This window comes from Electrona antarctica (assembly GCF_951216825.1).
Source record: "Electrona antarctica genome assembly, chromosome: 7".
In the NCBI taxonomy this organism is placed as follows: domain Eukaryota; kingdom Metazoa; phylum Chordata; class Actinopteri; order Myctophiformes; family Myctophidae; genus Electrona; species Electrona antarctica.
This window is the reverse complement of record NC_136812.1, coordinates 19,391,867-19,418,539: the sequence shown is the minus strand read 5'-3', so window position 1 is coordinate 19,418,539 and position 26,673 is coordinate 19,391,867. Positions and strand designations below refer to the sequence as shown.

The following is a 26,673-nucleotide window of genomic DNA, read 5'->3' as shown; positions in this document are numbered from 1 at the left end:
AGCGCTGGCTCGAGCTGCAAAACCAAATTTGGCCACTATGTCCATTTCGCCGCAGGGTTTCCTCCGGGTGCCGTCTCTATTGATATATATACTCTAAGATATGCACACAATTGACCCATGTGTAGCGGAGGGAAGCTGGGCGGAAAGGGGAATATCATCTTCTCAGTGTGTCACAGCAGTGGGGTGCGTTAGATGTGTGTCACTCACAGCAGTGGGGTGGGGTAGATGTGTGTCACAGCAGTGCCATGCTTTTTGTTATTGCTTAATGTAAGTCGCTCTGGATTAAGAGCATCTGCTAAATGCCTAAATTGTAAAATGTAAATTGTAGCAGTGGGGTGGGTTATTAGATGTGTGTCACTCACAGCAGTGGGGTGAGTTAGATGTGTGTCACAGCAGTGGGGTGGGTTAGATGTGTGTCACAACAGTGGGGTTGGTTAGGGGCCAATGGTATTAATAGTCTGAGCTTCATGAATCTTTCAGGTGCAATCATGTGAACCCATGTCAACAGAGAGGCTCCCTCTGGGCGCATCAGTTAATGCACAAAGCCTATGGGGGCACTTCTCAAGGCCTCTTCAAACATGACTTATGCATTAGCACTTCATAAAGTCTAGAGTACACATGGCATACGTAGGCCAGGCAGGCACGCACGCACGCAGGCACGCACACAGGCACTCACGCAGGCACGCACGCACGCAGGCACGCAGGCGCGCACGCACACACGACAACTGTTACTATACTTGTGAGGATATCAACATTTTTACGATGGCGATTTTATGAATGACATTTGAAATTTCTATCCATAAGCAACACCAGCACATAATTACGTTAAAATCAGGCATAACCCCCGAACATCTAAACTAACATCTAAATCTCTAATCCTAAACCTAACCCCAACATGAACATTTTTCTAACTTGAAACATATCTCACAAAAATCTTTTGTCAACTATGAAAAAAAAATTGTTTTGCGCACGCATGCACGCACGCACACACACACGCACGCACGCACGCACGCACGCACGCACGCACGCACGCACGCACGCACGCACGCACGCACGCACGCACGCACGCACGCACGCAGTTTGCAGTGAAAGAAAAAGTGAAAAAAAAAAAGCTGAGTGTGATTGATGGTTGATTGGCACTTGTGGGCCCCCGGGGCCCTCTGGAGCTTTCGGGGCCTGGGGACTAAAGCCCCCTTAGCCCCCATGCGTTCATACAGTATGTGCCAGGGCATATCTTGATGGAGAAGAGAGAGAGAGATAGAGAGAGAGAGAGAGAGAGATAAACGTGAGCAGAGAGTGAGCGAGGCGGAGAGGTGAGGGGTTGCGAGAGAGCAAGGAAATGAAATGTATTAGTGGAGGAGGAAAGGGGCTGGAGGGCTTTAGGCTTGTTTTCAGCCTCCCAATCTCCGCACTGCGGAGCCATTTCCATACAGCCCTCCCGTGCCAAAGAACAACATGCTGGAAGGGAGAGAGAGAGAGAGAAAGGTGGACAGAAAGGAAAGAGAGAGGAGTGAGGGAAGGACTGAAAGAGGGAGAAGGGAAGAGGAAGAGGAAGGGAAGGAAATGGTGCGGAGAGAGGCAAATTCAAGAGGGAGTCAGGAGAGGAAGGGACCTGGAGGGGTAATAAAGGAAAAGGGGGGCAGAGGGACATGGAGAGGGGGAGAGAATGAGAGTCAAATAGAAGTAAAGGGAGGGTGTTGGGGGGGGGGGGGGGGGGGGGGGGGGGGGGGGGTCAGATGGGAATGGAAAGAGAATAATATATTGTCTCTGTCAGGTGGAAACCTTTTCAGGATTCAATTTCAAAAGTATAAAAGGTAGCAGGTATACAAGCACAAAACGTGTCGCTTTGCGCCGCAGCTTGTAGATCTGCTATTCTTTTGATACTTTTGGGTGACACTGTAGTATAGTGTGATCAAGTACAGTAGTATGGCATTAATTGATGAAGAAAACCCGAAAAGCTGTGGAGATACGAGGTTTCTGCACGACAGCGAAGATATAGTAGTACAGCAGAGGAATGGAAGGATGAGAAGTGAAGGAGAAGAAAGGGAAGAGGAGGAGGAGAAGGAGGGAGGAGGCTGGTGGAGAGGAAGAGGGAACTCAAAATGTAATCACGGTGGTTGAGAAAGAGCACTGTGAGGAGGGGAGAAGGAATGGCTACGGAAAAAAAGGGAAAAGTTTAAAGATATTCAGGTATGTTTCCTGCAGAGCAGAAAATGAACTGGAGGACAGCGCTCTGCACTGAGGCTGCAAAAGTTGCAACTCAATTTATTTGGCTGAAATTGACCTGGGGAGTTCTTCAAAACACCTGTAGATGTCTGACTGACTGTCAGTGTGTGTGTGTGTGTGTGTGTGTGTGTGCGTGCGTGCGTGCGTGCGTGCGTGCGTGCGTGCGTGCGTGCGTGCGTGCGTGCGTGCGTGCGTGCGTGCGTGCGTGCGTGCGTGCGTGCGTGCGTGCGTGCGCACAAACACACACACAATATATTATGCAGTATACTTGCATGTATACCCATGCGTGCATGTGTGAGGCATGTTGCGTGTGCGATCATCAACAACCGTGTTGCAGTGTACGGTATATACCGAGAAACACAGAGGCGGCGAGGGTGGAGGATGACAGGGAACACGAACAGAGCAGAGTGCCTCTGAAGCGTGTAACGCCAGCCAAATTGCCATGCCACACTGCTGTAGCAACACGCTGCTATCTATTGTCATCTATCACGCAAGTGACACAGAAAGGAGGGGTTTGGGGGTCCACGACGTTCCGAGAGATAGATGGATAGTGGGGACGACAGACAACGATGGAGAGAGAGATACAGTGTGGGCACTAGCTCATTTCCTCTTAAGAGGACCATTATGCCTGTTCGACGTCCACTCACACACTGCCATTCCTCTGTTCACTTATCCACGTGTAACTCTGAGAATGTACAAAATGTAAGCACATGGACCATTTGCTCACATTTGTACACATTGAAGAGTTAAATGAACACTCTGGATTTCAACAGCGGCAAGACAAGCATATGCTTATATTAAGGAGGCTGCCTTTGATAAACTGGCCTAAACACATAATAATAATTATGAACAACATGCACTGCAGATGAATATGGACGACAGTGTTGGCTGCCTGTGTATGAATTAAAGCCCTGTGCGGGTCTTTTGTTGTCTTTCATTCTCCTGACTCACACAGAATCAGTGTTCACTGACAAAAACTACATAAAAACTAAATAAAAACTAAGCCATGATGACTAAAACTATGACTAAATATACTGACAATTTCGTAAACAAATAAAAACTAGACTAAAATGTTAGGAAGGGACTAGTGGACAAGAGATCCAGTATGAGTCATTTTACACTTGGTTGCATGCTGAAAATAGCAGATCTACAAGCTCACAACGCGTCGCAGTGCAACGCATTGTGAGCTTGTAAATCTGCTATTTTCAGCAAGTGTGAAATCTGTCATTACGACGGCATCAAGGCCCGCCAAAAAAGATTTTAGTCAACTAAATCAGCCGTAGTCGACTAAAATCTTACGATTAAAACTAGACTAACACTAAAACATTCCAGGTGACTAAAATGTGACTAAAACTAAATGAAAATGATTCAAAAGACTATGACTAAAACTAAAATAAAAAATTGCTGCCAAAAACAACACTGGTGTTCATTTTGACAGCAAATTCTGATTTAGTCTTAGTATTTTGAATAACACACCATTTAGTTTTTGTTCTATTTGGTCAAATTGTTTAGTCTTAGTCAAGCTTTAGTCGACCAATATCAAAAACCTTAGTGTTTAAGTCTGCGCTGAGTTTCTGTCGCGACTGAGGCATTTTTCTGAAGAGCAAACGAATCGGCAGCCCGACCACAACTAATTTTCCAGAGTTCTGCTCCTTTTAGAATCACTGTGATTGGGTTGACGACCCATGCTGCAGTCGATAGACTGAGACAGGTTAATGTGCTTTTTATTCCTCCCCAAATTGATCATTCGAACTCCGCTGCTGTCTAAAGAAATGAGATGTCGTTTTAATAAAGAAAGGGGAGCGGAGGACAAAAAGAAAGATGCAAATGAAATCAAGGATGTCACCTAACCTTTAAAAATGAAACATGAAACATGAAACTGACAAAACTTTAGTAAAACTAGGTGCTTTATCTCCAGATACTTGAAATCACATTACACACATGCAGCACATGATCTGCATACTACTGTGGTACAGTATACTTTCTTGTGTCTGGGTCACTGTAATTCTATAAGCATTCAGCGTGTCACGAGGAATTAGTCTGCCTGTACTATGACACCTGAATCTCTGCATGGCAGCGATGGAAGAAGTACTATTTGTTCCCCCTCAAGTAGCCTAAACGTATCAATACAAGAATGTAAAAATACTCTGTTAAGAATATTTTCCCTTAAGTAAAAGTCTGGTATTCACAATAGCAGGTGCACAAGCTCACAATATGTCACAAATAATTGTAGTGGAGTATTTATAACAGGAAGTACTAATAGTAAAAATACTTCGGTACAGTATTTGAGTAGAAACCACCCCGTTTGCATGGCGATTAAATGCTGCTCGTTAAGTGCTTGATAATAAGCATTGATCATTCATTTCAATCCGCTGTGTGGAGGGAGATCTTGGAGGGTAAGTAGACAGACTAGAATGTCAGGTCGTGTTCCCACATTATTGTTGACTGACACGGATCACTCAAATTAATGGAATGAATGACAATAGGAAGTGATGCTCATAATCGTTTCCCCAGCAAGCTCGTTAAGGAAACGCGTGGGTATGAGAAGACAATCACAGACACACTCTACTAGAGCAGTGGTTGCCAGACCTTTTAGCCTGTGACCCAAAGGAGAAATGAGACATTCCTCCAGGAGCCAAATTAACAAAAATAGCAGATCTACAAGCTCACAACGCGTCGCTTCGCACCACGTTGTGAACTTGTAGATCAGCTATTTTCACTACTTCTTAAAGATTTGTTTTCTAATTTATGGAATTTCTTAGATTTGTCTTTTATTTATTCAAGATATTTTAAGAAAAACATTTAATTTTGCCATCAATTCATGAAAACTTTAGCTTTTTTGGAAATGTTTTTTGAAAATGTTTTTTGAAAATGTTTTTTGAATTTTTTTTGAAATTATAATAACCAGTAAGATGCATGAGGGCGAGAAGCGACCGAGATCACGCTGAAACAACAGAGCTTCTTAATACGGCACAGTTGAGAAGCAGAGTTGCTGGCCGGCTCCATATATGCAGATCTAGTCAAACCATGTATGGCTATCCAGGGTTTGATGAGGTCAGTGTTGTTGATCTTCATATATGGAGATCCAGGTGATGATAGTCAGCTCCACATATGGAGATCCAGGTGATGATAGTCAGCTCCACATATGGATATCCATGTGTTATACCAACTTGGTTCATTTGGAAGTGTGACTTGCGTCGCGGCAACCACACTGGTTATCATGAGACTGGCACAATATGGCATATACTGACATTCCCATGGGCTTAATGGCCATATTGGCCAGGGTCCATGGCCATATATAGCGTGTCTTGAGTGTAGACTGTTTGATGATGTCAGACTGACATATGTGTGATCATATATGGAGACGTGATGTCACGATGTGTGACCATATATGGAGACGTGATGTCACGATCTAGTGTGACCATGACCATATATGGAGACGTGGGTGACTAGACGTGATGTTACGATGCCTGACAATTTACAATTTACAATTTAGGCATTTAGCAGACGTTCTTAATCCAGAGCGACTTACATTTAGCAAGAACAAAAGCATGGGAATACATCACATATATAAAAAGCATTTATCAAGAAACATGCGTAAGCTAAGAACGTAGCTAGAACATATCTATATAATGACACTGTACATATAAACTATACATATATACTATACTATGCTGTACATATATACTATGAAGTGCTATGACTACATACAATGCAATTATTGTGCTGTCTACATAACAATGCTATAAGTCTGTATCAAATGCTATCTAAGTCTAAAAAGTGCTGTCTAAGGGGGTAGGGTAAGTGCTATGGGCCATGGTGGAGTCTGAAAAGGTGGGTTTTCAGACTACGGCGGAAGATTGGGAGTGATGCTGCAGTTCTGACTGCAACGGGGAGTGCATTCCACAGTTTTGGAGCCAGAAGGGAGAAGAGTTTGGGACGTGTGGAGCGTTGTCCCGGCGTCACGCCTCCAGACTGACGGGAAATGCACGGTTTCATAGTAAACTGGGACCTGCGGTCGCAATTAAAAACAAAATGTAGGAAACAAAACAAATTAAGCGAGCCATATAAATGTGTTTGCGACCCGCAAATGGGTCCCGACCCACTGTTTGGGAAACGGTGCTCTATATATACAGATGGGGTTCAAGAGCAGCTTTGTGTCTTCATCGAGATGTCCCTACATATGCATCTCTCTCGCTGTCTCTGTCTCTCTCTCACTCTCCACCCCTGTCTCTGTCTCCTAGATGTCCCTACACATGCATAAGGCTCTCTCCCTCTCGCTGTCTCTGTCTCTCTATCACTCTCCTCCCCTGTCTCTGTCTCTAGATGTCACTACACATGCATAATTAAGTCTTTCTTTCTCTCTCTCTCTCTCGGTCTCTCTCTCACGTGGAGAGTCTCCACCCCTGTCTCTGTCTCTCTCCGCCACCCGCATAAATGTTTGAGCTAGACCGAGGAGAGACTCTGCCCATCTATAATGCAGATCTCCTAAACGCTCCTTCTCAAATAATTGCAGACACAAGCCCAGTCCTGGAGCCTGCCTCCGAGCCACGTTGCAGCTGCTGCCCTATTTAGCCTAAATCATCATTTCACAATGAGAGCAGGAGGCAGTGCAGGGCATATAGGGCGTACGTGCCTCAGTGGCAATAATGGGGCTACGGTGTCGGTGACCATACACGGTGTGCTAATGAATCATTTATTTAACCAAACTCATTCAGCGTAGGTGGAGAGGCGGAGAGGTCTCGGGTAAACCAGGCCAAGTGTTGGGGACCGTCTGCACATAAATGACAGCCTGATGATCATGAGAGCCGCAGGTGTGAAACGAGAGGCGATGATGAGGAAGGTGAGGAAGGCGCCATGCAGAACATGACGCACATTTGTCATACTGTTCCTCCCTTGCTTATACCTTCCCTTATGTTCTCAGACATAAAACTGTCACTATCACCATCAGTGCGGATGTGACTTCAAGGATGTGCAGTTACATGTGCAATTAACCTCCTTGCCTGTGGCTGTTAATTAATATTACAAAACAACAACATGCACGTGTTCGGAGGCTTTATCGAAAAAAAGGCAAATGAAGTACTTTTCTGCCATTATGAAGAAAGGTTATAATATGGTCTATTTGCCTCTAAGTATCATTGAGTTTTATGTGACTGTCACACACATATGCATGGTGCTCAAAGCAAATATATTGTCACATGGATCGTTAGAAGCCAGGTCTAATTTATGTAGTTAACATGCCAACATGCCAGACGTTTGTCACAATTTATTGATGCAACTGTAAAAGGTTGATTGATTTCCACCGACCAGCCCCGTTGAAAGATGGACACACATGCACATACATATGCATGCACACACTCACATTAATGCACACGCACGCACGTCGCACGCATGCACACACGCACGCACGCACGCATGCACACACGCACACCATGAAATATTATGAGCATTCGCACGGAAGCACTAAAGATTATTGCAATCAGATCCAGGACAAATCTCCTGGCTTGACCCTTGCCCTCTGCTCCGACTCCTTTCCATTAGCTGCGACCCATATGAGAAGCCCAGGTTGATTCAGTGGTTTGCATGGATGAGTATTGTTGCTGTCGGGCAGAAACCTTGTATCCCCAATCCATATTTCAGCTTTTTATATGTTCTCGTAAGTGAATGCCCTACTTACTTCATCATACAAGACAAAAGTGCGGTGAAAAGAGCTCATCTACAAGCTCACAACGCATTGCGATGTAGATCAGCTCGTGGATCAGCTGTTATACACACTACTATCATGGAAAGGAATGTTTTTTGAACATGCAAGGTTTCCAGCCGAAACCAACGATATGCACCATTAATGCATTCACGCTGAGGCAAAGAACAGAGACAGGACGCCTCACTTGACGCCTCACTCAATGAGTTCCACAGGAACATCGACTGTCTATCTTTGGAAGGAGTTTATCATCATTCATCACAACAGTGCAAGAGATCAAATATGCAGTATAATACGAAAAAAACTGCATATGATCTTTGGGTTGTACTCGCTATATAGGCTTTTAAATTTGCCAGGAGAGGAGATTAGTCAAATATTGCCAAGACGTGTGCCAGAAAAAGGCACACCAGGGTTTGAAGGCTAAATAACATTTCTCCTTCTCCAACAGTGCAACTCCACATTGTCCGCAATGTAATATTTACTATGGTTAAATTAGGTCATTTGAAGAACAAAGTCACTTGAAATCGTCTCTGTCGGGTGGAAACCGCATTTGTTCCAAAACTGTTACTTTTCAGGATTCAAAAATAGCAAAAGTAGCAGCTCTACAAGCTGTGGATCTGCTACTTTTGATGCTTTTCTGTGACGCTGTACTGTGTGTTATCAAGTGGGGCGTTAATTTGCGATAAAAACAACAACAACGTATGGTCCTTTCCTGTGCTGCTGATTCTGTTGCCTCTCTGTCACGCAGGGATGTCGTTTGAAGTGTCAACATGAGTGTCTACTCTGAGTCCTGCACTTCCTCATCCATGGCAACATGTGCCACTGCTCTAACACTTTAATCAGCCGCTCCACCCCTCACTGAGCTCACAGCTCTTCTGTGGCCACTCTGTCCTTGTGTCCTCACTTGCACGCACACACACACACGCACGCACACGCGCACACGCACGCACACGCACACGCACACGCACGCACGCACACACACACACACACACACACACACACACACACACACACACACACACACACCTTGTCTAAGTCACTCATTCTCATCATATCACACAGCTGAGTGGAACGATGAGCTGCCTGCCACACACATGGGACACGCACGCACGCGCACACACAGAGAATTGAGCGCAGCAAGACCTCAGCGCTCTCTGTCACAAGTGGTCGCGTTACACCACGGCAATATGATGACATTATGTATTCACACGTTCCATAACAATTCTCCCTTTTCACTTTCACAGCTGTTGAGTTTGATCCCAGCTCAAAGTAGTGTCACTGGACCTGACAGTTAAGGTCTTTGTGACTATTTGACACAAAGATACATTCATCTTTTTTTCATTTTCTCCCCAGTTTAGCTGTTATGCCAATATTCCTCCCATGTGTGTATAGTCCTCGTCACTGCTGAGATGCAGATAGACTATACAGTTGATGCTTTACAGCTGTCGGGTGGAAACCTTGTACGTCCCAAACCATTCCATTTTCTTGATTATTTTAAATACATTTAAAAATAGTGAAAATAATAGACAATTTACATGTTCATAACTTATATGACGTAGATGGGTTATTTTCACTTTTTTGCGCGACACTCTCTGTCATCAATCAGAGCACTAACAATTTACGGGGGGAAAAAAACCCCATAAAAAGCCGAAGAGAGGTTTCGGCCCGACAGCGACAATCTGGCGAATGCTACAGTATGTGAGCATATGTTTTCCTCTCTTCCCCTTATGCCACACTGACGTGCGTGTCTGTGTCTGTGGCTGGCTGTTGACCTCAGAGGTCCCCCTGTTTGACCGCAGCCCCGGCGGTGACTCACCGATCTCGCAGCTCTCTCCCGAGAACCCCGGTGGGCAGTAGCAGCTGTAACCGTCCCCCTCCTGCAGGCAGCTGCCCCCATGGAGGCAGGGGTTGGTCTGGCAGGGGTTGTCCTCTGCTGAAACCACAAGAAAGAGTATAATAATAATAATAATAATATCTGGGATTTATATAGCGCTTTTCATGACACTCAAAGACGCTTTACATGTGTTGGGGCCAGGGGGGGAACAAGAAAACTTTATTAGAAAAAAACAATTATAAGAATAAAACCAATAAAACAGTGCATATAACGTTTTAAAAACACATCAGCTTGGAAATGCGATTGTGAACAGGTGGGTTTTCAGTGCAGATTTGAAGGTGGGAAGTGAGGGGGCATCTCGGATGTGTTTGGGGAGAGCGTTCCAGAGGGTAGAGAGTATATGGTTATGAAGCCTAATTTATATGCTTTGTTGTTGATTTTCAAGCGATAAACGCTTGAAACTCTGATTGATGGCAAGCGGTGTGTGGTTAGAAGTGTAAGTTACACAGCATTTAGAGGGCATGGTGAGTGTGCTTACATTACATGCATATTCATTATTTATTGCACACAAGAGCTGGCCATTAAATATAAAGTGAGAGAGAGGGAGGGAGAGCCTCAAGACATTGACACGCTCTGACAGACGGTGTGGTAATATGTCAAGTGGCGGCACGAGCCGCTTGCACCTGCTTCCAGTTCTAGTCCATACAATTGAGACCGGCGAAGAGACGAAAGAGAGAGCGTGCGCAGAGGGAGGACGACGGCCCACCTGCCCCTGTCTGCAAGTGACTTTCCACAAAGTGACAGATTGGCTGCCGTCGGTGTCTGGCAGACCTCCGTTTATCATGAGTGATGTTCGGCAGCCGAAGGACAGTGCGCCACCTCACCCCCCCCTGCCTCTCGTGGGCCCACCGACCCACTGATGAGCCTTGGTGCTCATAAATTAGCTGATCATTGCCCAGTCAGACACGCTGGCAGGCACCTATTTCTTATGGCGCATTACTGCATAGCGGAGAAGGTAATAAACACATTTCACTTCGGTGTGGCATGCAGTTCAGGAAAAAAGAAATTGGTGGAGGAATAGAGGGTGAAGATGGTGGAGATTAAGTCATAATTGTTCCTATTATATTTTTACTATGGGATGGCAGGAGGAGGAGTATTTGACAAGGACAGTTAGAGCGGGACATGGGTGTCGTTCTCTTTTACGCTTATCGTAGGTACAGAGATGTACTGGAGGGAGCTGTCTGGATTAAGTGTGTTTTTTATTATCCAATTCTGATAGGACTCCAGCCTCCGACACAATCTGACAGGGCGTCTCATGCAGCGCATCTTATCCATACCAACACTCAGCCTCTTCTAATGATCTATGAGCAGAAAGATAAAGGTGCTCAGTTCCTCTTAAAGCCTATACAAATTATCGGGTATCTGTGTGTGGGATGATATGTGCATGTCTGTGTGTGCGTGTGTTGTCATAGGCTGTTAAAAATGTAGCAAAATCCACAATTGGAATTTTTATGAACGCTATCGGCTAAAAGGGTCTTCACTGAGTAGAACCTGTAGAAGTCCTAGAAGCCTACCGTACTTTATCATCAAATTTAAAATGAATGGGACCATAATTCACCCAAACGCATATCATGGTAATTGAAAGACAACTTTAAACTAGCGACTGAAAGCATAAAGAATTTATGGCGATGATTACTAAGGTAATAAAATAAAGTGAAAAGTGAGGTCGAATACCCATTGTAATGGAGTGGTAATTGTTCTACACCTTCTAGGCCATTAATGAGAACCGCAATTCCTTAGGGCCGATTCATACTCCTATTTTAGAGCCGAATAAAAGTCGGTTCGGCTCTGTAGAGCCTACAATGTGACGTCATTTGAGGTTCGGGGGGGCGGGTACCGTCCTAAAGTCGGCTCTTCGGTGCTACTGAAAATTTCTGACAAGCCGAAATCATTTCGGCACTACAGCGCCGAAACAGCGGTAAAATAGGAGTATGAATCGGCCCTTATTGAGTTCGTATCCAGCAAAGTTTCCTTGCCACCTGGCGTGTGCATGTGTTCGCTGCAGTTTCCTCTGCTTCCATATGTATTAAAACCTGGACATGTCTTGGACCCATGATATATCATGTCTGATTGATGCTTCGTTTCATGCCAGTGCTGTGTAACGAAAATAGCCGATCGACAAGCTCGCAACGCGGTGAGAGCAGTGCTGTGCTATTGATTCACTGGACAGGAAGAAGACGGAACCCAGGCCGGGCTGCCTTTGAAGACACATCAAAGCACCAGAGATGCTATCGTAAAAGAAACAACAACAACAACAAAGCGGACCCGTTATTAATGGGAGTTACAAATTGGTAAATGAACACTGAGGGTTTCGTTGTGTAGCCTACATATACGTGAAGAAGTGTGCTGCTTTCGTGGTTAATGATTATCATTATTATGAGTGTCACGGAGCGTATCAGGTCAGGGAATTAAGTGGAGAAAAACTTTGTTTCTCTCTCACTGTAGCTTTCATCCATCCATCCATCCATCCATCCATCCATCCAACCATCCAACCATCCATCCATCCATCCAAAACAAACAGTCTCCATCCAGAGCATATTGTCGGACAGAAACCTCCATGTCCATATTTTGTGTTTTTTCGTAAATGAACGCCCTACCTGATGATCATACTACAGCGTCACACAAAATCATCAATAGTAGCATATCTAGTATCTACACACGCACTTTGAGCCGGACGATCTGCTACTTTTGGCCTTTTTGAATTTGAATCCTGAAACAGTTTTGGACATACAGTATGAGGTTTCCACCCGACATAGACGATATGTATGTCTCAACAGCTGCAGTTTGTCATGGTTTAGGTGAGCTGTAGAGCTACTGTATATAATAATAATGTGTGTTCATGGGAGTCAAGCTAACGCAGCAAAACAATAATCATGCAGCATATAGTTATACCCACTAAAGTGGAAGAACACTTACTGTAACACCTAATAAACTGAACGGAGAGTAATGTGAGGACATCTCAGGTCAGGTTATTAAAGCTTAATTTATGCTCCATTTATAATGATGGTGCCGCAAATATGTCACAATGCGGCACACCTTTGGCGTCTAATTGGATTGTAGAGCTTGTAGATCTGCTATGTTCAGCACGCAACACTGTCACGTGGCTAAGTATAAATCGCACATAAGACTAACAGCAGTGAATCGTTCGTGCGTGTGTTTGTGTGTGTGTGCGCGCGTGCAACCGTGCATGTGTTTGTCTGCGTGATGCCCTGGATGCTTGCATGCGTGTGTCTATGCTCGGTTTTCAGCAAATGTATAGCTGGGGCCACATGCTCCCTTTCCCCATGTGTGAAACAAAAAGGGGACATTTTATTGACATGATTCAAGCAGACCCAGAAGAAAAGTGAGTCAAAAATGAGCTGAGATGAACGTTTTCCTCATCTACCTTCCACAAGCTTTGATGAATGGTGTTAATGCTGTCCATGTTAACACAGACTGAGGGGTCATAGAAAGCCTACTGTAGAAGAATGGGACATTGATCCAACCCACAGACAATTAGTAACGACTTATTACACACAAATGAGGCTGTGTTCTTCACCATCTGTCTGCAGGGAACAGATCGCTGACTTAGCGCTTCGACAATATGTAGAGGATGCAGAACGGGGACAATCATTATGGATATTGTAGACAAGTGCAATTCTGTGCAAACATACACATATGTGTATGTTTACCAGTGTGTAGCACATGCATGCAAGCACACTTGAGGCAAGAACTGTATTCACACACGCATGCACTCACATTGTCTCCGCATGGTGCACTGGTAACAGGTGACATTCAGAAAGAAATTCAGAGTATACAATGGCTGGTTAGGTCGCATTTAAATTAAGCTTAGTGTTACTCCTTGGGGTAACAAATTGGTTGTTCCTGTGGTAGGCGGTGTATTTGTGTGTGTGCGTGTGCGTGTGTGTTGTGCGCGTGTGTGTGTGCGTCAGCGAGGGACTCAGGCAGTGAGGGAGACATCATACCTCCCCCTCTCTTAAAGCTAGCTGCCGGGTTATGATTAATTACACACTGCCCTTAAAATAGGTCTCCTCCTCCATTCCATTCCATGACTGTGTGTGTGTGTGTGTGTGTGTGTGTGTGTGTGTGTGTGTGTGTGTGTGTGTGTGTGTGTGTGTGTGTGTGTGTGTGTGTGTGTGTGTGTGTGTGTGTGTGTGCTGACAGGAACTGGGGACAGAGGAGAGAGAGTATAGGAGGAAGAGAGTGTAACAGTGAGGGAAAAGGGATTAAAAGTTTGACGCACGCACGCACGCACGCACGCACGCACGCACGCACGCACGCACGCACGCACGCACGCACGCACGCACGCACGCACACGCACACAAACAGTATGTGACAAGAAACAGAAACAGACAGAAAGACTGGGACAAATTAAATGGCACATTTAACCTCAGAGGAGATCAGGACAGCATGATCCAGTGAAGGTTTTATATGAAGTTTTTCAAGCCTGTATTTGATAGCGAGATTGGAGAGAGGAAAGCTGTCTCATACCTGTGAGGTCAAATGGGTTGACGGCTGTCTGGGGACGTTGTTTGACCAGACAGCAACATGTGACGTGACGGGACGTTGCAGTGCTGACCCTATTCTGTCCCTCGTGTTTTGTTATTTTTCCGGGAACTAACGCCCTATACTTGATCACACTACACAGTGTCACAAAATCATCAAAAGTAGCAGATTCGCAAGATTCGAAACGTTGTGCTACTTTTGCTACTTTGGAAATGCAACCTGAAAAGTAACAGTTTCCTACTGAGGGTCATCTTAAGTCTGATGAAGAGCCGAGAGCCTGGAAATGTCACGTCCATGGTGTAAAAGGAACCATTAATAAAACATAGAAGTTTTGGAGCATCATCTAGTGTGCGAACCATATCTTTCTTTATCATCTTAAGTTAAGCCTTCTGGTCAATAGATGCTACAGCCTCGCGTGGCAGACTATAAATCCGCTGAGGGCATTTTTTTTTTTCACCGGCAGATTCGTGTCTGGTCCCCAGGGGTAAGATGGTCTTACTGTTACAACATGTCGACTGTTGTACTTGAAACAAGAATGGGATTTATGATAGACCATAAGAGGATTTCAGAGTGGAGTGTGAAGTGTGAAGTGTCCGAGTATGAAAGCATAAAGCTGAAGGGTCAGCTTACCAGTCAGGCAGACAACTCCCCAAAAATGAAACTTGTTGAAAGTTCACTCACGCACGCACACACGCACGCACGCACGCACGCACGCACGCACGCACGCACGCACGCACGCACGCACGCACACGCACACGCACACACACACGTTATATGTCTCACACACACAAAGCACTTGCAGTACACACGTTGCACACAGCATTCACCAGGCTGCTACCCTCAGTTACTGAACCCTGTAATAGTTTCGCTGAGACAGAGATCACGCCTCTGTCTCTCCACTGTTCCCCTCCAACAGTGTGATAAGCCATCACCTGGCTTCTGCTAAAGCTGCTCTCTTAAACTTTAATGTAACATCGTTAAAATGCCCAACGAAGCACACACTGCTATTACAGCTCTGCAGATGACTGCATAAAACCCATAATGACAGGCACGATACAACAGTCGCTGTCAGAAGGGAAATATTCACATTGTGCACAATAACTAAACATACGTACATAACATACATAAACGTATGTTCAGAGAGAGCCTCGGTTAGCCTCAGTACCATACTATTGCAACTCCCTCCTTGCTGCTGGTCTGACTCTGAATGCATCCTCACTCAAACCCCTTCAACTAGATTAGCAATTCAAGCTATTAGCAATATAGGCAACAATTTGTTCAACCGGCTGAGCACTGAACTGGGTGCACTCTATTACATTACAAAACTGTTTATTTTGTATGTAAATTCAAGGTTATGTTCAAAACTGTTACCTTTCTGGATTCAAATTCAAAATAGCTAAAGTAGCAGATCTACAAGCTCTAAGAGGTTTCTGCCTGACAGCAACAATATTTTGTATTGTCGTATTTGACTTACTGTGCTGTGGAGGTATAGGGGGAATGCTTATAAATCAATGATACAACCATTAAAAAAGATCAATGAGAATTGTACATCACGTTGGGTATAGGGAACAAACAAACTATTTCTCTATTAACTGCCTTAGATTCATGGATCTGGATGTACAAATCAAAGGAAATATTTACTTCCTGGTAACAAAGGTAGTGCTGACATTTTTACAATTGAGCTTGCTCAGGGGATGAATTAAATCTTGACCATCAGGTCACATTCTTTTTGCGGATGAGCATAGTGGTCAGATCGGCAGTTTTGGACAACTGGATCTCCATATATGCCTATATATGGGTAGTTCGGTGGTTCTGGACAACCGCCTATCCGACCAAATCGATGCTGGGCGCGGCACTCGAGGGTTGTCGGCGACGCGCATGGTAGGTAGGACAGTTCTCGAGATCTGTGAACTACAGACGCACGTCGCGCGCGCGCGCGCACGCGCGCGCACACACACACGCACACACGCACACGCACACGCACACGCACACACACACACACACACACACACACACACACACACACACACACACACACACACACACACGGTCGGACAGACATTTCTACACATAGTAGGATTACGTTTGTATTGGGTTTTTTCTCCAGAAATGAGCCAACCTTTGATGCCAGCTACAAGATAATCTGTGACAGGATCATCCACCATAGAATAATTGTATTCCAAGGACAGCTAAGGATCTTTTTATATCTTGCGAAAATGAAGATGTTGATGCTTCAAACCACTACTCATTTAAATACCATGACTGATGGTTAATTTTCTAAAACAAATCAGCTCTCATGTAATAATTGGAGATCAAAGATGGAGACTTCTTAAGGGCCTTACATACAGTCCAACACAACTCTTTTCGGATGGCCGATCTGAAGAAAGTTCTGAGGACAAAAGTAATACACACAACAGCCACCAAATTCATACGAGTTCGGAATTCCAAGCACCGCCAACTCAGTTATGTGCTCAATGAAGCTGCCTAGCAACACCAGGGCTTGCTCTGGCATTCGCTCAAATTCATTGAAGCAGTGTGCACACTCGCTATGGGAAATCTTTCACGAAGGTAATATACACTGGCATGATTATTGTCTTCTTCTGTATCACTATGACTGTAATGGTGTTCTGACATGAGATCATGAGGAATGTGACACCGCAGTGTGTTTTTACATGCACACCATAGCTGTACAGGAATATCCACCAGAAGTACTCAAGACCCCTGATAATGATGTGGCAGGGATTGCTGTATAGGTCTGCAGACACATTAAATGTAGGTTGTATTTTTTTCACAGGAGTTTCGGAACGAGGATCGTTGAGTTAGTTACTGTGGTAACTAAGGTGTTCTCAGCTCCTGGCACCAGTGTGTGCCCGCCACACTTGGGATCCATTAAGCACCTTTTATGGCAAGGGCAAGAGAGAGAGAGAGAGAGAGAGAGAGAGAGAGAGAGAGAGAGAGAGAGAGAGAGAGAGAGAGAGAGAGAGAGAGAGAGAGAGAGAGAGAGAGAGAAAGAGAGAGAGAGAGAATACCTGACTGTACAGTATTTACAGGAGTCAGGCCAGTCTACTGTACCTTTGAATTGCTTTGATAATATGTGTGTGCCACATGCATTCATTTGGTGGAAATGTGAACAATACAAGACACAAAGTATTATTCGGGATTTCATTGTCAACTTCTTTGCCAGAAGTATCCATGCCCCTGATAAGTGACCCCCTGTACCAAGCAATGCTGCGTTCACGCGGGTAGATACAAAGATCCAGTCTACCATTCATTTTCAATGGAAGCCAGCGACGTGAAGATACAAAGATACATCCGACGTGTGCAGCTGCTGCCAAAACAGCTACTGTACAAAGCTACACAAAAGTTGAGTTTCAACTTCATCTATAAAAATACAAAGCCACAAATACGCTGTGTAGCCCACTGTGTATAATTATTTGCATCTGCCAGTGTGGATGCAGAATAACACTGCAAAATGCCCAAAGAAGCAGCAATAATGACACATTCTCTAAAAAGGTATAAAATGTGCCCCCTTTCATCCATTGACAATGGATGATGATGTCTGCAAAACAAGCCTTGTGCTGATATACGTCGGTGTCAGAATTGTGAACAAATGCAGTATGCAGATCTGTAATGTTCAGGGCCATTACAATATGGAACACATTACCCACTATAATCACGGAAGCACCCCCAGTAAGTCTAGTTTTAAGAGGCTCCTTAATAGTTTCTGTGCTGTAAGTGTATAAGTGACTCAGCTGTTGCCCTTTTCTCTCCCCTGCAGGGATGTGTGTGTGTGTGTGTGTGTGTGTGTGTGTGTGTGTGTGTGTGTGTGTTATTATTATTTTTTTGGTTGAAAAAATGCAACGACAAATTGTGGATGTTTATTTTGCTTGGTGCCAATCAATCAGTGAAATTGGAGGATTCTATTCTAGATTTGCCCTATTTCATGTTTTAATTCACACTTGAATACACCAGTAATTTGTATGGCAATTGTAAAAAGAAAATAATGGCCGATACTAAGCCTCTATAATATGGTAAATGGTAAATGGTAAATGGTGCATTTATATAGCGCCTTTATCCAAGGCGCTTTACATAGATTGTGCATTACATTCACCCATTCATACACCGATTGCGGCGGAAGCCAATGCAAGGACCAACCAGCACATCGGGAGCAATTTGGGGTTCAGTGTCTTGCCCAAGGACACTTCGACATGTAGACAGGAGGAGCCGGGATTCGAACCGCCGACCCATGGATCATTGGACGACCTGCTCTACCTCCTGAGCCACAGATAATCACGGGGCCACAGTCGCCCCGTGATTATCTAAACTTGTTGTGATTATTGCACACCCATCCAGTTCAAATCAAATACATATAATTTGCAAACCCTGTCAGCATTTCGATGAATCAGACTGCATCAGACTGCATCAGACTGAATCAGACTGAATCAGACTGCATCAGACTGCATCAGACTGCTGAAATGCATTTGTGCCAAACAAATACAACAACCTGGACTTTAATTAAGTGATCGCTTGTGCTTGATTTGAACTCATCCAGAGCCGTGCACCCACTAAGAGTCTAATTGCTGAGAAATGGATTCTGGCATCGTTTTGAAGTTCAAACTCTGTTTGACCCATGCAGGTCTTTTTCTTTCCAGCGCATCATTAGGTGTATATTGGTCCAAGTTTCCATCTTATCTTCATGGCAGGCTGGGCGGACTGAAACAGAGGAAGACAGACAGACGCGTGGGCAGGCACACGATCCATGTATCACCGTGTCCCTTGACAGACAACTCACTCACTCATGATGAAGCTACAATTACTGCCAGGTCGAGATGAATGCACACCCAGGGAAATATGAAACCTATTTCTGATGAAATATAGATAGCGCTTCTCTTCTGTCACAATGTGGAGTTGCATGGATGCCGATGCAATCTCAGTTCAGTGCAATACAATTGATTTACTGAGGTGTACAGTTCTCTTTGAAATAGAGGCGAAAAGGGAGAGTTGGGAGAGTAGGGAGAAAGGGACAGTGAGGTAAAGAAAGTCCAAATGGAGGGAGTAAAAGAAAAAGGTCAGACATGTCCTCTTTATAATTTATTTCTCTCCACTCTCCTGCCGATGTAAGACCCCCAAATCCCAATATACAATAAAGGGTCATCAGCCAAGAGCCGTTTACTTGTAGTGCCATGCTATAATTACCAGCTCAGTGGCCTTGGCATTGTGGTTAGAGTGTCCACACTGAGACTGGGAGGTCGGGGTTCAATCCCCAGCTGAGCCATACCAAAGACTATAAAAAACGTACCAAAGCCTCCTTGCTTGGCACTCAGAATCAAGGGTTGTAGGTAAGTCTCTGCTACATACTGTGTCAAGTCCAGGGGGTGTACTTGTATATCAAGCTGCCTCACGCTATGGAAACATATGAATCAACAAATAGCTTAGGAACAGTTGGTTCCCAATGCTATAATTTCAACAGATTTGAGAATCCATTTGGACAATGTACACCAGTCCCCATGGTGCATTAGTGAAGGCTCCTCCCCCTTCAATTGACAGCAGCCATCTGTAGCCAAGTAAAAAAACGAAAAGAGCTCCCCAAAACCTTCATATTATGGTGCTGCGGTGGGTATATTGTAACCCTGATAGCCATTCACTCTGAATGTAACTTCTTCAGAGACCCCAGTTGAATATAGAGACCGGCGTAGACCTGGGCACGCTGCAAATCCGAGTGTTCATTTAAAATTCAGTTTACAGGGGCGGCTGTAGCTGAGTGGATAGAGAGAGGGGCCGCCCGGGAAACAAAAGGTGGTTTGTGTCCCGGTCCATGTGTCGAAGTGTCCATAAGCAAGACGCTTAACCCCTAACTGCTCCATAATGAGTGCTGTACTAATAGTGATCACTGCTTGTAATATAGTAATGGGATCAGAAATAAATGCATGTGTACTGTATGTGGGATTGGATAAGGAGTGGGGACCAACTCTGAGAGGGTATATAAACAGACCCGTAAATAATTAACATCCACTTTCGCAGTGTAGCGATGACATGTCTCATCAGTACAGTCCAGTCCAGTCATACTAGTAACGCCGCTACTGAAAGAACATCCGTTATGTTAGGCGTCGCATGCTGAAAATAGGAGATCTACAAGCTCAGCCGTGAGCTTGTACATCTGCTACTTTCCGGGTTTGTGCGGTATTTCACTTCCAGAGTGAGTTGATGAGAACGTGGGGTCAGGTGCTCCCCGGAGGGAGGCCTGTGGATGGAGCAGAGTTGATGAGAACGTGGGGTCAGGTGCTCCCCGGAGAGAGGCCTGTGGATGGAGCAGGTGCTGCAGCCTGATTACTGCACAGGCTCCATCAGGCTGCAGTATAGACTACGGTCTGACAAAGTAGGATGAATGGCCGCGGCAGGGGGAGAAAGCAGCTATTTCTGTCCGTCTGATCAAACACTGACCTGCATGTGCCAACGCACACGTACAATATGAATATACATGTGCACACGTGCAAAGCAACTAACGGGCGTTAAGTAAAAACGTACTTAATTAAAAACAAATATGAGCACTTCTTCCACTGCTATGTGCGTGTGTGTGTGGGGGGGGTCCGTGTGCACATGGGGTGGCAGCTCTACTTCAGTCTGTGGGTATGGGTCTGATGTAACCGGATTAGATTACATTATGCGCTACTTAAGAAAATAATCAATAATACAGTCTTCTTGATTACACTATCGTCGTCATTTCCAACCCTTGTCAGGCATGTGATGGTATTTGCTTTGACAAGTATACCACTATGTTCCCAGACCTACGTATCTGTAATCCAATTCCTTCACTTTAATTCAGTAACACCAGTACAGTATAATTACAATGGCCACTGTTTTCCTTTCTCCAGACAGGAACATCTTATACAAATGTACACTCAGAGTTACAGACCCACAAGGCCACACGTCAATTTGGTTCCTAACTGTCAGTCATTTAATTAGGTGGAGACAGCCTGGAACCCTCTCAACCCCTGGGGGTCACCAGACTCCATGTTGAGAACTAGTGCTGTACATTGTTACTATGCAATCCTGCATAATTATGTAGTTTATTAGGGGAACATATTGAAACCAGAAAACAGGTTTTATAATAATTATAGACACTAGCCCTTACCCGTTGTGAGAAATCCCCCCCCCCCTTGTGGCCGTGGGGGGTACTGCGCCCTGGGTGCGTTTTTCGCATTTTTAATTCACTAATAAATTCATTATTAATTTATAATTTGTTAAATTGGAAAAAGGGCTTCGTTAAGACCTCCATATTATTATGGTCAATGCCTGTGTGAAAAGTGGGAGCGATTGGTGCAGGCGCTGAGGAGATATGGCGGTGTTTCTGACAGACATTCAGACAAGACATTGACTGAATTATAGTATGATGATGATTTAGTGGATTCTCTTATGCAGACCAGAAGTCTGTCCTCTAAAAAGGGCAGAGTACATGCTATCAATATTTGTCAAATCCTGTTGTCGAGACAACAGGATTTGTGGATTTGGGCTATGAGAACAAAGCTATGCTCCAACAATATAACCATCAACATCCAGGCTGGATGTTAATCTCCTACTTCTCAAATAGCCGTGTTCTTAGAGCACTCCAGGGCAGATTGAATAAAGAATGCAGCAAATCACAAACCATGTGGGATAGACTCCTTTGGGAGAACCTTGCGTAGTGTATTTTCTGTACAGAGCTCTCATCGTGGCGAAGCTGCAAGCTCCTGTTTGCCTTAACCTCTGTCACACTGCATAACATTCTCTCTTGTTTTTCTCCCTTTACATGCACAGGAAACTTCTCATAATACTGTCTACTACCCACCTGCAGGCACACGCGTCGCGCAGGGAGGCACACTTGTACACACACAACCACGCACGCACCCACACACACCTTTTTGAAAAGCATGACACTTGAAATTAGCTACAGTGCCAGATGCCTGAGACAGCAAAACGTAGATGATTGCCTCCCAGTGAGCACCTTGTGGGCTTGGCGTCACACCACATTAGCCTGGAGAGGAACGGAGAGCAGAGACATGCCTATAGCCTGTACCAGGCCTGCAAGGCGAGACCGAGGAGGATTGCTAGAGCTGTACTCGCGGTGGCCACCATCGTTCTAAATGAATTGTATTATCCAAGCTGTCGGAATGGCAACTTACTGCAGCAACTCTTTATACTCTTTATACACTTTATACTCTTTACCGTGGCTTTTGTTTGTTCGTTTACTTACAGTATCTTGTAACTAATGCAGGGCAAACAGAAATGAATGAGTATCTACAGTACTGTAGTTGTGGTCGGCCGGTCATGCACACACACCGATGGGAACCCTCCTGCATGCTCCGATGCCCCCAGAAGAGGTTCTGCAGTTCTGACAGCAGCACTAACAGGAGAAGCAGCCAGAGGGTTGAAGGTCCACAGAGGCCTGTTTAATACTCAGCAGAGGTGCAGCACATCCTCCCATATCGTTTGACCTCCACAAGACGCCCCCCTAGGAAGGAAACCTCTGGTGTATTCGGGGAGCCGAGCTCGTCCTCCCTAAAACTCTTCCTTCCCCCATCGTATCTTGTAACTTCCTTTAATATGCCTTGATCTTCAAGCATTAGCAAGCATTTTGTTACATCAATGTGACTCCCATTAATTTATACAGTATCTGACTGTAATCGCTTCAATCAAATTTATTTCATACTGTGACCATCCTTGCCTCTAAATTCGTCCACTTCTGTTGCTTCCTGTGACTCTCCCCTCCCTGCACACACATGCTGGGGGTGTGTGTCTGACATGCTGACATGCATAGCCACCAGCATAGCATACCATGCATAGCATCCCAGCCACCCACCCACCAGTCCACCCACTGCAGGCTGGTAACTACATGATGCGTTGTGACTGCTGTTGGATGGATGCGGTTGGTGCTCTGCTCCCTTCCTCTGAGCCTGAGTGAGGAAGAGGGGGATGCAGTCACCCAGCCAGTCTGGCAGCCCGAAAACCCCCAGCTGTGTCCAATCCTGCTTTCCGTCGCCTCTCCTCCACAACTAGAAAAACCTCGTTTTGAATTCATACGTTTCACAGTTAACTTGGGTGGCAGGCGGGGGCTTTTTTGTCCATGTGCCAGATCCATCTGACAGACACAGGTGGACGGCAAAGGCAGAATGAGAATGGAGAATGGAAATGCAAGACTAATATCTCATATACACGTCTGCTATTCAAATATCTCAGAGCATACTGCATGCATAATACCCCTCTATTTCCTCAGCAAGAAAAGACAGTTTCAGATAATAATAATTCCTACATCCACCTCATTCAGGGAGAAAAAAGGCAGCTCGGATGCTCGCTGTGCTGTGACACAAAGGTGCCAGTTTGAAAAACTGCACCGCTATGTAGTTGGTCTCCCTTCTTTATCCTCCAAAGGGGACAGGGCAGCCTGATAGACAGAGTGTTGAAATAGTCTATCAGGGAAGGGAAGCAGAATGTCTCTGCATAATCCGATAGGCTCTCAATGCTCCATTCTACTGTTTTCCCATATAACACCAGGTCAGTGGCTCCTATTCACAGTGGCACGACAGACAGGATTATGTTTCTTCTGACAACATCCTGCCTGTCAGCTCGATGTCTCTGTCCATGCCACACAGGAGAAAATAAATAAGAAAAAGGCATCTATTCACCCTCAGGGAATGTACCGGCTGTACCGAAAATAACAAAAAACCAAAACAAGACTACAGGTCAAAACCTAGTAAATGGCTGGATGGCTTTTAATTTAAAATGACAGGTAAAAAGTATTTTGCACAACTGGTTTTCAGCTTAGGGATGGGTGCGTTGGTAGAGCAGACATACTGTATAGATAAAACATAAGAACCTTCACACCATCTTCACTTGCTCAATAAAGAAGGCATCCTCAGGCATATATGCCTGAGGATGCCTGAGGAAGGTCCATGACCGAAACGTTTTATCTAAATGGTAAATAAAATGGTAAATGATGCATTTATATAGAGCCTTTATCCAAGACGCTTTACATAGATTGTGCATTACATTCACCCATTCACACACTCATTCATACACCGATTGCAGCGGAAGCCATGCAAGGTACCAACCAGCACATCGGGAGCAATTTGGGGTTCAGTGTCTTGCCCAAGGACACTTAGACATGTACACAGGAGGAGCCGGGATACGAACCGCCAACCCATGGATCATTGGACGACCTGCTCTACCTCTTGAGCCACAGTCGCCCTCTAATTTAAAATGATGGAAAGAAGTAGTAGTGACACTCATACTGTAACTTAGTGTTAGTATGTAGAATAATCCTGAGACATCGCGAGACATGGCCAAAGCATTTCGGGGGGTCCCCAGCCAAAAACGTTGAGAACCCCTGCTGTAGAGGTTTGGTCGTACCAGTTTAATAGATCCTCCAGACTGAGTGGAACCAAATAAATGAGTGCACAAACACCCAAAGTTTGAACTTTATCAGTACTCAGGGATGCAAGGCCCTATTTATACAATCTTTGGCACAGGGTTTAAAGGTTTAAAGAAGCCACACAGGTATGGCTTTACAAAATGTGTCCAAGTCAATCAATAAAGTGTCGGCTACTTAAAATAAACAGATCGCTCTCTCCCTTTCTCTCTTTTTACGACTGCTTTTAGCAGTTATAAAAATAACTAAAAGCTAAAATAAAGTGCTGATGAATCTGACCACAAAAGCCACTTACATCTGTGAGTGCGTTCCAGACCAGCACTCACACTTGCACAGAAATACAGCACAACAGTGACATTGGCAGAAACAGGCAGTGGAAAACTGGCATTAGTCTCCAAATCATAATAGCAGATGACAAACAACTTGATGAGAAAATCACAGGTTACAGAGTCATGCACTATTGTTTGTGAGAGACAGAAATGTTGTTTTTGGCCAGTGGACCCTCTGGCTTCGTCTCTCGATCCTCTGTCCTATTGACAACTTAGTCCATCAACTGACTGAAATTCTAGGACAAATGCACTGATATTTAACTGCACTGCTACGCTGTGTGATAACAAGCAGATTGTAGGCATATTGTGAACCCACCTACATAGTAGTCACACATCTTTACATGGAGCGCACGCATGCACGTACACACACACACACACACACACACACACACACACACACACACACACACACACACACACACACACACACACACACACACACACACACACACACACACACACACACAAATCCTCTTACAGTCAGTTAGCCTCCTGCAGAGCTCCACTGTAAAATCGAGTATGATAAAAAACATATTGTAGGGGTGGATAAAAATGATCTGGCACGCTGTAGATGTTTTCATCTGTTGTGCAATTCGTTATGTTTACTCCCCGGTTTTATCCCTCATTAAACCAGTTGATCTTACTGTGCCTTCTCTCTAGCCAAGATCAACACGTGCATAATTATATCAGGGAACACAGTGAAATGCATGGCCCATTTTGTACATCTACAGTACTCCTCAGCAATGTAAAGTTATGGAAAGCTTATATCTCCAACAGTTATCACCAAAAGACAACAAACAAGTTAAGCAACACAGGGGAATGAATTATTCTATTAAAAAAAATAGGTCACAGTTGTAGAATATACAGCACAAAGAGGTGGATGAACACTCGGAAATAGTCTCACACATTGGAGAACGCTATGCATCCAGATACATATAGAACCCTGTAGCCTAACACATTCAATATGCTGCTGTTAGCTTGTCGTCAAAGTTAAACTCCTGAATTTTGGGACGCTTCTTCCAGGGGCTCAGAGGGAGGAAAGTATTCATAGCGAGAACAGCTCATTTCTCATACCTATATTCTAGTTAGTCTATAGCAGACACTGACACTGTCATTAATCTACCATAATAAGAACTCGGGTCAAACTATCCAGAAAATACAGCCCATGTCCCTGATGGGGCTTCCTGTAGGCTGAGTAATCACTGAGTTTTGTTGTGGAAGCAAAGGAAATAAAGCATTTATATGAAACCGTAAACATGACAGCTTGAGCAATGTTTTCAGAGGGTTTTTTTTTGTTCTGCATCAGAATGTTAAACTCAATTTTAATGGTGCATTGGCTTATAAAAAATAAATAATAATAATACTTTTATTTGACATTGTTTTTGTGAAATGGCAAGGGATGCTTTTATTCCATTTACTTTGTTCATGTTTCTATACAGAATTTTGCTGATTGAGCCAATATTAAACATTTTATTTTACGTTTGTCTGCACTTTTGTCAACTTAACAGCACTTAGAGTAGAGTAGTAAAATTGCCTGCCATGTTACTTCACACAGTGAGGCTCAAAAAATATTTTAAGGCTGATTTATACTTACGGTAGTTGCGCATGCAGCATA

General features: G+C 44.5%; 1 protein-coding gene across 1 annotated transcript in view; it reads right to left on the bottom strand.

Annotated features, from left to right (window-relative positions):
* ncanb (neurocan b) overlaps window positions 1-26,673 on the bottom strand; it is a 251,579-nt gene that overhangs the window by 69,413 nt on the left and 155,493 nt on the right. The window contains exon 13 of the mRNA XM_079505412.1: window positions 9,744-9,860. Within this exon, the coding sequence (XP_079361538.1) occupies window positions 9,744-9,860 (117 nt within the window). The remainder of the gene's footprint in view (window positions 1-9,743; window positions 9,861-26,673) is intronic.